At 49.0% G+C, this 11,092-nt stretch overlaps 1 protein-coding gene across 3 annotated transcripts; it reads right to left on the bottom strand.

The window, feature by feature from the left end:
• Nucleotides 1–3,396: 3,396 nt before the first annotated feature.
• Nucleotides 3,397–7,853, bottom strand: LOC140918179 (galanin receptor type 1). 3 transcript variants are annotated; one of them, XM_073361982.2, is made up of 3 exons: nt 6,964–7,853; nt 6,527–6,919; nt 3,397–5,802 (listed from the first exon to the last, which is right to left on the bottom strand). In XM_073361982.2, exon 3 carries the CDS (start codon nt 5,633–5,635, stop codon nt 4,304–4,306), a length of 1,332 nt encoding a protein of 443 aa, XP_073218083.1. In that variant the 5' UTR covers nt 5,636–5,802; nt 6,527–6,919; nt 6,964–7,853; the 3' UTR covers nt 3,397–4,303. The 3 variants fall into 3 exon arrangements, with proteins under 3 accessions (XP_073218083.1, XP_078710667.1, XP_073218082.1); XM_078854541.1 differs by having other exon boundaries at nt 6,527–7,445; nt 7,488–7,853; XM_073361981.2 differs by having other exon boundaries at nt 6,527–7,853.
• Between the last annotated feature and the right edge of the window lie 3,239 nt (nt 7,854–11,092).

Raw genomic sequence — 11,092 nt, 5'->3', positions numbered from 1 at the left:
CTGTCGCACTGCACCCAGAGTGAGGGATTCAGCAGAGGCAAACAAGGACTGATGGGGATAAAGAGAAACAAAGACTGTGAAACCATGATGACTGTTGGTTGCATCTTCGTTTTCCTTCCAGAGCTTTTTAAACTGGGCCCATATGCTCCTGGGACGGTCTAATGATCATGACATTTCCTTTGACTTCTTGGGGCTTTCCTAGGGAAAGATTCGGTATCTTTAAAATGCACTTTCCCAGACTATCCAGCCCCCACTGACCAATGTGTACAGAGAAATATGTTTGCTAATCTACACGCCATGAGCAAGACCTTTAGCTTGGGCTCCTTGCGGGGAATTCATCAGTGTTCAGTATACAAAGATGTGTCTGTTGTGTATTCCTCACAGGGCCAGAAGCATTAATGGCATTTAGACGCCTGTCAGGTTGTCAGGCATTAGACACAAGGAGATTGCAGGACCCCAAGGGGATCTGGTCTGCTATAAATAGCTGTGTATCAGAGAGCAGGGAGGAAAAAACCCACCTTTCCAAATGCTGCAGTTGTACCTCAGCTGGGCTAGCCCACGTCACACAGACATGGCTGAATGACCTGTTGAGGGAGGGGGTGTCTCATGGGACACACAGGCTTTCACTCTTACATCACTGATTCAAATCTGCCCTAAGGTGATAGTGAATGAAAATCATTCCTATTTAGCAGTTGTTGGGTAGACTGAGTGAAATTAATTAGTGTTCTCAGTAGTAAACAGGTATGCATGTCACAGAAACGAGCTGTGATAATTGATAGGCGTCTGGGTAGTTTCAGCAGAGATGTCAAGGAGTGAATGGGTATGGAGAGGGAAGGAGGTTCCAGTACCAGTAATGATGATAAGAAGCAAGGAGAGATTGGAAAGACTGAGGCTGTAGTTTATTATGTTCCCTCTTATTCCTCTCCTCCCAAGGCAGACAAAGTAATGAATAGTACAGAGAAGTTAATGTGGACACTCCTATTTTTGCACAGGAATATGGGGATGTTCAGTGAAATTGAAAGACAATACATTTAAAAGTGATAGAAATATTTTTATGCAGGCATGATTGGCCTGTGGCACTCATTGCCACAAGATATCACTGAGGCCAAGAGCTTTGTAGGATTCATGAAAGGGTAAGAAATGTTTATCGATAATGACAACTCCCGCAGTTTCATTCAATCAGATTCTAAAGAATTTGTTAAGGGATACATAAAGCCTCATGCTTCAGGGCATAAATAAACCCAGTAAATGATGGGGTCAGGAAGAAACTTCTCCTATGGGAAGGTTATACCATAATTTTCACAGCGGAGTCCTTGTACTATTGTCTGTATCATCCACTCCTGGCCTTTCTCAAAGATGGATACTGGACCAGATGGATCTGATATGGCAGCTCCTATATTCCCCTCATTTCCCTAGACACAGATCCTTCAGAACAAGATTGAGTACATTTATCCAGGCAACATAAGGGAAGTTTTGCAGAGCTGTGCTGCACCTGGTCTGTGGGTAGAGGATTTCAATTTATAGGGTCTGATCCAAAGCTTGCTGACTTAAATGGGTTTTGGTTTGGCCCCTACTGCTCCTCAGCCTGGCATCTTTCACCAACACTAACATATGCTTTGAAAGAAAAAATAAAATCATTGCAAATGTTCCCCTGAAGGGTATTAAAAGGCCAGCTTTTATGTACCAGGCAACAGGCGCTGTCCATGTCCCATGAGCTATCACCTGCAGAAATGCAAATGGCATTTTCACACTGAGCACAGCAGTCAGGAGACATTTCTCACTTGCTGTAAAAATGCTTAATTGTGATTTTGTGCCCATTTAACACAAAGAAGGGAAAACAGACTCTGGATGCAACTATCTGTTAGGAGACAATCCTTTGTTTTCCAGGCAGATCATTAGTAACATGAAATGATATTTAATGATCATTAAAAAGGCGGGTTTCAGAGGAACAGCCGTGTTAGTCTGTATTCGCAAAAAGAAAAGGAGTACTTGTGGCACCTTAGAGACTAACCAATTTATTTGAGCATGAGCTTTCGTGAGCTACAGCTCACTTCATCATCTGATGAAGTGAGCTGTAGCTCACGAAAGCTCATGCTCAAATAAATTGGTTAGTCTCTAAGGTGCCACAAGTACTCCTTTTCTTTTTATTAAAAAGGCGGCAATCCTGCTGGGACAGATGGCTATTTCAGTCTGGCTTTCTCTGAACTCTCAAAGCAAAAGGCTCCCTGGGAGGCAGTGGGATGTTACTTGAATCATATGTTTCCACAGAACACTGTCCCCCCTGCTCTCTAATAAGATTGCTTCTAGTCTTCCAATGTTTAGGTTTCACAGTATGTGAAATCTTTGGCAAAAAGGCTGCTTCCTGCATTTTGCTGCTCACTGACATGACACCTCTAGTCTCCCAAGTGCTGCTGAGTGAGTAAGCAGAGAACAAAGCATTATAGTAGCACCACGGGGCCACAGCCAGATTTGGGGCCCCATCGTGGTAGGCACTATGCAGACATATGGTAAGAGGTGGTCCTTGACTTTCATCCCAATATTCTACTTGTAAGTTGTATCTTTTTCTCCCACCCTTTACCTGTTGTATTCAGACTGTTAGATCATTGGAAGAGGCTTGGTCTTTTGTAGTGACTATATATCAGTGATTCTCAAACTTTTTGTATTGGTGACCTCTTTCTCATGGCAAACCTCTGACTGTGACTCCCCCCCCCCCTTAGAAATTAAACATGGGGAAGTTAATTTAATTTAATATTCATTTAATTTAATGGGGGATTGAGCCTGTCAGCCCCGTGCATGGCCAGGCTCAGGCCTGTCAGCCCTATGGGGCTGACAGCTCGCGACCCCCATGTAACTATCTCACAACTCCCTGAAGGGTCACATCCCCAGTCTGAGAGTGGGTCGCAACCCCGTTTTAATGGGGTCACCAGGGCTGGCGTTAGACTTGCTGTGGCCCAGGGCCAAAGCTGAAGACCAAGCCCCACCGCCTGGGTCCAAAGCCGAAGACCAAGGGCTTCAGCTCTGGGTGGCAGAGCTCAGGCTATAGGCCCCCTGCCTGGGACTGAAGCCCTTGGGATTTGACTCCCCCACATCCGAGGCAGTGGGGCTCAGGTGGACTCAGCATCACTTCCCCCTCCTGGGGTTGTGCAGTAATTTTTGTTGGCAGAAGGGGGTCATGGTGCAATGAAGTTTGAGAACCCCTACATAGCACAATGAACTCACAATTTGGGCCTGGACCTCTAGACACTACTATAATACAAATAAACAATCATGACTATTTACTTAGCAAAGACTCCTTTAGAAGTGCTAATAGCACACATTTTAACCTGCATTTCCTCTTTAGAAAAATAAAAGGACTTTGAATCTCTCCTCCCCAGAGAAATATAACAGGACTACAGATTACGGTTTGGTTCTGATTTTATTGTTATAAAACACCTTTTACTTTTATTTTCACATGCCATTGTCTTTGCTTTGTACAGGTAGAGCGGTGGGCGAGCTGACTTTCTGAGTGGAAAATGTGTTAACAGAAATCCAGTTATATCCAAACCACCAAAAGGAAAATATTTCCAATCCCAAAGAGCCCATTTTCCTACTGCACTTCTCAGAGGGGCTCTGAGACCACAGTATCTCTTCTGAATTTCCAAAGACAGAACCATAATGTTTATGTCACAGAAAACTCACTTCAGTAGCATTTGTCTGTATGGCAGCTTGGTGTGTTACAGATCAGACAATGACGTCTCAAGTGGCACAGCATGTGAAATTCTCTGCTAATACTATTTATGTTCTATGGTTTCTAGAGTTTCTTTACTGTTTGCAACTCCGATTGATGTCATCTGCAGCCAGGAGAGAGCTTGTTCCATTTGGACTTTATCAGCACAGGGTAAGCAACAGCAAGTGGTCAAAGTACAATGGCTAATGTATCAAACCTGCATCTCTGCAGAGATGGAGCTGCAGGAGGAGAACATCTGATTGGAAGTTTATCTATTCAGTGTGAAAGCTTTTAATGAGCAAGAGGATTGTGCATTTCTTGTGTCCAGGTGTCTCTGGTAGAGATAATTTGTCCTTTTTGGTAAGTTCATCTCAGTTAAAATAGAAGTAATCTTTTTCTCGGCATTTTTTCTCGTTATCTCTCTTTCCTTCCTCTGTCTGTATTTGGGGACGGGGAAGGTTGGGAGAGGGCATGCTAGGTTTCTTCTCCCTCTTTAGAATATCAGATTCAGAAAAACCTACCAAATGGCCATCAGATGCGTCTGATACACCTCTTAGTAAGGATGAATGTATTAATAGGTGTTCTTCCTGAGCAGGATTATAGAGAAGTCTTTTCACTAGACATGGTGTTTAGAGACAGAGACTGGCAGGACATTAGTGGAGTTTCATAGTTGTTCTTAGGGTCAGTGTCCCCCTGATATCTCTTGCTCATTGCCAGGGTGCAGCTGGACTCTTTCCCTGCAGAGTCCATGGAGTTCCTGTAAGAGAGCAACTCAGGCACAGAAGAAGGTGCAGTCCTTTCAGACAGAGAGAAGTTAAAAAGGGAGACCATCTTCTGGTGGTATTTGCTCTTCATTTCTTTGGCTGACCTGTAGAGGTTCCCAACAAAGCAATAGCATATGGGGTTGAGGCTGGAGTTGGTGAGGCCTAGCCACTGAGCAAAAGGTCTGAGCTGCAGGACCCAGGGAGATGGAGTCACATCCTGCAAAGAGTTGGGGATGTTGAAGTCAATCCAGATGTCCATCAAGTAGACTGGCAGCCAAGAGATGGCAAACAGCAGGACCAGGGCCACCACCATCTGGGCCACCTTCTTGCGGATCTTCAGCCTGGAGGCTGGCAGGGATCGGTTCAGGGAGTTGTGCTCCTTCAACTGGCTGGTGCAGCTCCACAGCCTTCGCACGGTCAGGAAGCAGATGATCATATTGAATAGCACGGGCAGGCAATAGAGGGCACAGAAGAGCAGGAAGTTGTAGGCTTGCTTGAGCCTCTCTTGAGGCCATATTTCCCTGCAGATTGGGAACACCAGGGGCAGTCCCTCCACCGCCCCAATCTCATCCCTTTTGTTCATGAATATAAGGGGCATGCAGATCCCAGAGGACAGGACCCACACCACCAGGATGGTGCTGAGGATCTTCCTCTGAGTGAAGAAGGACCTGGCATTCAGAGGGTTGTGAACACTGTAATACCTGTTCACACTAATGACCGTGAGGCTGAGCACACTGGCTGAGACGGACACGGCCTGGACAAATGGCACAGCCCTGCACAGGAAGTCCCCGTACACCCAGGCTTTGTATATCAAGTTCCCCACCGTGATGGGCATGCAGACGCACACCACCATCAAGTCGCAGATAGCCAGGTTGATAAGGAGGCTCCTGGTGGCACTCAGGCTGGGCATCCGACTGCTGCGCTTCCTGGTAAGCACTTTAATGGACATGATGTTCCCAACAAATCCCACCACAAAAGAGAGTAGGTACAGGACGGTGAGGCTGATGGTGACAGGCTCCTTTGCAAACAGGAAGAGCATTCTTTCCAGCTCCTCCCAGTCCAGCTCCTGGCTCCCATTCCACATTCTGGGAAGGGACCCGTTCTCTCCTTTCAAAAGGTCTAGCAGGCTGAGGTGGCTCTCTGGGAAAGAGAAGGAGGAATTCATTGCTGTTCCCTAGAAGCCACACAGAAGCAGCCAGGGAAACACCACCCCTCAGGGGTAGACTGGTGGTCTCCTCTGGCTTTGAACTCTATGATGCTATGACCGGGAAGCTCCTTTCCCACCACTGGACCCTGAGCGGTTCTGGCATATTCCAATGGACTCATACAAGCCTGGAAAAGAGAGTTAATGAAGAGGGGTCAGAATGTTCTACTGTAAATATTTTCCTTTCTTAATTGTTACTCAGTCATGTGTGGAGAATTGTACATAGTCAGAAATGGATTCCCAGTGAATTTATCAGCTCCATGCATAGGGTGATGCCTTTAAATCCTTAGGAACATAGGAATTGTCAGATTGGCTCAGACCCATAGTCCATCTGGTCCATTATCCTGCTCTGACAATGGCTGGCACCAGATGCTTCAGAGGAAGGTGTAAGAACCCGGCATGCGATGGAATAACCTGCCACTAGAGAGAGGTTTTATTTCAGCCCCAGTATTCAAAGGCTGGCTGATGCCCTCCCATAGAAAGCGCTTGAGTAAATGCTGAGCAAACACCTCAGGCTCTGACCCCAGGACAGTACTGTCATTGCTTGTAGGAGTCTGGGGTTATTTCCAGACACTGCATCCCCCTGGTCCTCCCCCATCGCCCAGAGATAGGAGGGGGAAGAAGCCCAGAGCCATGCCTGTTAGTATCAAGCTATCCTGTCCCAGCTAGAGCCCTGGGCTGAAAGACTTTCCCCTGGCACCCCAAGTTGTATTTCCGCATGGCCCCAGGTGTGGTGCTGAGCAGACAGCTCCGCTCGCCCGTGTCCAGCAGCCCTGGCCCCGCGGGCCCTCAGAGCCAGCCCCCGATTCCGCACAGCTCAGCCCCCCGTCCAGGCGGAGTGAAGGCACTCACCTTCGCAGGGAGCCGGCCGTGCGAGGGGAGCGGGGCCGGGTGGCCGCGGGGCTGGGGCCGAACGGCGCTTCGGCGGATTGACTGCCTGATGCCCGACGCTGTGCGCAGAGCTCAGGGCGCCTGGCCGCCGAGAGCAGGGAGCGGGACCGGTGGGTCCAACTCGGGGAGCTCCCCGGGGGCGGCCCTGCGAGCTGCTCCCGCAGACTTGTTACACACCTGCCCGCTCCCCTCGGGCGCACACGCGATCAGACACACTTCACGGTGTGCACACTCGCTCCCCTCTGCGCCCAAACACACCCAGCCTACACTATCTCACAGACACACACATCCTTCACTCTCTCACACACCCCTACACAACACCCCCTACACACACACTATACGGACACACACATCCTTCACTCTCACACACACCCCTACACAACACACCCCCTACACACACACTATACGGACACACACATCCTTCACTCTCACACACACCCCTACACAACACACCCCCTACACACACACTATACGGACACACACATCCTTCACTCTCACACACACCCCTACACAACACCCCCTACACACACACTATACGGACACACACATCCTTCACTCTCACACACACCCCTACACAACACCCCCCCTACACACACACTATACGGACACACACATCCTTCACTCTCACACACACCCCTACACAACACACCCCCTACACACACACTATACAGACACACACATCCTTCACTCTCACACACACCCCTACACAACACACCCCCTACACACACACTATACGGACACACACATCCTTCACTCTCACACACACCCCTACACAACACACCCCCTACACACACACTATACGGACACACACATCCTTCACTCTCACACACACCCCTACACAACACACCCCCTACACACACACTATACGGACACACACATCCTTCACTCTCACACACACCCCTACACAACACCCCCTACACACACACTATACGGACACACACATCCTTCACTCTCACACACACCCCTACACAACACACCCCCTATACACACACTATAGGGACACACACATCCTTCACTCTGACACTACACACACACACACACACCTCCTACACAAACACACACACTACACAGACACAAACATCCTGAACTCTCACACATTACACACACCCCTACACACCCACACAATACGCAGACACACACAGAGAGACACACCGTACACTCTTTCTCACACACACAGACACACACACACCCTGCACTCACACACACAGACACCCCCCTGCACACTCTCTCTCTCTCTCACACACACACACGCTACCTCCTCTACACAAACACCCCCCTATGCAGATCGCTCTACAGCCCCCCCCCCCACCCCCCCACACCCCAGGCTCTGTGCCTGGCTCCCTATCGCCCCAGTCCCTGCGCTGGCTGCCCGGCTGGGAGCTGCTGCTTCCTCCACCCCTCAGGCGCCGAGCAGGAAAGTTTGGGGCTGTCCATGAAAAGCCCCCGGGCGCTGGCGGGAGTGGCCGGCTGCTGGCGGGGGGGCAGGCGCATCCCCGTGGTGCTGAACGGACAGCTCCCTTCCCGTCCCCGGGCGAGCCAAGAGCGGAGCGGCCCAGGGCTCGCTCCGTGCCCGGGCTGCCCGGGCTCCGTGCCCGGGCGCGGGGGCCGAGTGAGCCCTGAGCCCGGCGGGGCAGCCTGTAACCTGGGCGCTGCTCTGCCTGGCGTGGCTCAGGCTGGCAGCAGCTCGGGCATGTTCCTCGCCTAGCCCCTCGCTCCAGCCAATCCGCTCCGGCGGCTCGCCCCGCCTGGCGGGGGTGGCTTTGCTGATTGTCTCATCCCGGCTGCCCCTTCGCCGGTCCGGTCCGCAGCCCCGACCTCTCCCCTCCTGCTCCGCGGGCGGCTAGCCACTGCTGCCCCCTTGCTCCAGCGCCGCGTTATGCTTGTCACGTCTGCTTGGGCAGCTGAGTCCCTGGGACTCCAGCCCTGGAGCCAGGGCTTGCCCGCTTGCTGCAAGCCTCTGTCTTTTGTCCCCCTCGGTGTTACTTCCCTGAGCTCTGCCCAGGAGCCACAATCTCTGCCCCAGCCAACGCTAATGTCCCCGGGAGCGGAGCTGCGAGAGAAGATTGTTTAGGGCTGGAAACGGTGCTTCGCTTCCCCAGAGCCAGAGCAGGGCAGGAAAGGGATGCTGGAAACAATTCAGTGGCTTCAAAGAGGTGACGGATGTCTCCATCAGTGTCCAAAGCTTTGCCTCTAGGACACCGGCTTCTTTTGCCCCAGTCCTACTCTTCAAATAATGGGGCTGAGTTGGGGTTAGATCCGCGCCCCAAGAGGAACGTTCTTTCCTTGCTTGCTTTACATTTAGGAAAAAACCCAGCCCCCACTTGAAGCACCTTCTCATGCTGTTTTATTAAAAGCCATTAACTCCAAGCCATCAGGGCAGGAAAGGGGAGTTTAATAAAGCCGAACTATGCTCCCTTTTAAGCTAACTGAGTTAAGCGTGGCTGGCAGTGGATCTTCGATCTGCAATAAGAGATAAAGAGGTTTAATAACTAGCTAATGGATCAGAAGCGAATGGCAGCCTGGGAGCTTCAGATATGGTTGATTATTTGGGCTCAGCTACAACCCTACCCCCTGTGGGAGAGACTTGGGAATCTTATTGCTTAATTTTATGGTACAGTAGGGTTAATCCTATCTTTCTGGTTAATTCAGATCAATAAACAGACAGGCAAATAGGATGATGGCAATGGGCCCTCTAGAAACACTTGCCATAGATGGATGGATGAATCTTGTCCTTTGCTAACAAAACTTTTAAGAATAAGGGCCTTGTCTTACCTATTTCTGTACCTTTGCAAGTGTAGACAAGCCCTAAGAAATGGGCCTAAATCATGGAATAAAGTCACTAAAAAGAGTGAGGTCTCTATCAGGGAGTAAAGTTGGAACTGATGAGCCATTGGGCTGGGGGAAGCAATTAAAAACATAGGGGTGGGGGGTGTTAGTCTTTATTCTCTTCCTTTTGCCTCCCCAGGGGAAAAAAAGTATGAATTCTCCCTATATGCTGCACATGGGAGGAAGAGAAGGCTGGCGAGGTTGATAATCCAGTCCTGGTTTTGAGGTTCCCTTTTCACAGGTGGAAGCTGTTTGTCAATGAATTGTAAATGCCCTTGAACTCAATGGAAAAACTTCCATCTATTTTCATCTATTAATGTGAAGGGAAAGGGAAATATTTCCAGTCTGCCTGCCACGAAATGAAAGAATAATCATCAATGGAACCTCAAGTCCAGGAGGGGAAAAATGATCTGGGTATAAATCTCTTGGCATGCATTAGAACAGTGTTTGCTCTGGTCATGTGAAAATCCATTTCCTTTCAGTTTCACATACCTATATTTGTAGGACACCAGAGACAAACAGCTTCTACAGACTAACTGTTATTTTCCTCAAAGCGCAAGACACACACTATAATCCCCCTGTCCTCCCGGTGAAATGCACAAATACCCTTTCGGATCCCTGACATCTGCTGTTATTTCACACCTACGCCAAAAGCAAATGGCTACATCGCTAAGGCCAGATCTAGACATTTGAAATGTACATTGCCCCCCAGGCCTTGCTCACACATCACATATTCTCCCAAGGTAGACATGTCATTGTACACAACATTAACACTGCAGAGGCCAGTAGACATACAACTCTAACAGGGTGTTAATAAAAGGCCCAGGTGAAGAACAAAGAGATGTGCCGGTGCCCCTTAAGAGATGTTATACTTAAATCATAGACTATGGCTGCCTATATTCATAAACTAAAAGATTCCAAAAGCCCAAACTAATGAATTTAGTTCTAGTAACCCCCACTGGCAACCTGCATGGCCCACTGTCAAGAAGCCTGAAAAATCTAAAGTTTAAAATATCAAACAACATTTTAAGATGATCAGTGGTGCAATATAATTAAGGTACTGGCAGTGAATCTAACTTTGGCATGATGCACAAGTGCCTAATCATCTCTAACTCATGGATCAGGAGGACACATTACAGTGGGGGGGAGGAATATATAATGGTGAGAGAGGAACAAGGATATTGATAAATTCAGAGTCACCAAACAACTCAAGATGTGGCATGCAGTCAGAAGGAAGTTGCTAGAGCATCGCAATGAAGAGAATACACTGAACACCAGATTCTCTCTCCTCTCACACCAGTTGGCCTTCAGTGGAGCTGTTCCTGGTTTACACTGGTATGAAGGCCAAATATACAGGAGTTCATTCTTCACCTCTGCATATTATGGGTCTGACTCTGGTCTCTCAAAGGGATGATTCAGAAGTAACCCCACTAATGCCAATGGAATTACAGTTGTGCAAGATTGGCGTGAAAGGAGAATCAGGCCAATTCAGCCACTTAGGGGCTTTGCCAGCATTTCAGAAGAGCTCGTAGTAGGTAGGTCCCTATATAATGTAAACATAATACAAATGCTCAAACCTGCACTGTGCCTTTTGCATCAGCTGCATAAGGGATCCTTGGGTAGGGCAAAGGCAGTATAGCTTGCTCAATGCCACCTTTTCCTGGCACCAGAGTATAGGGGTGCTCCAGGGCTGTGTGGTAG

This window comes from Lepidochelys kempii, chromosome 10 (assembly GCF_965140285.1).
Source record: "Lepidochelys kempii isolate rLepKem1 chromosome 10, rLepKem1.hap1, whole genome shotgun sequence".
Lineage (NCBI taxonomy): Eukaryota > Metazoa > Chordata > Testudines > Cheloniidae > Lepidochelys > Lepidochelys kempii.
Note: the sequence above shows the minus strand (reverse complement) of the source record. Positions and strands in the feature narration are given on the sequence as shown.

What these genes read in the sequence shown, in the direction of transcription:
- LOC140918179 (XM_073361981.2), bottom strand. Translation starts at nt 5,635, where the DNA reads ATGAATTCCTCCTTCTCTTTCCCAGAGAGCCACCTCAGCCTGCTAGAC.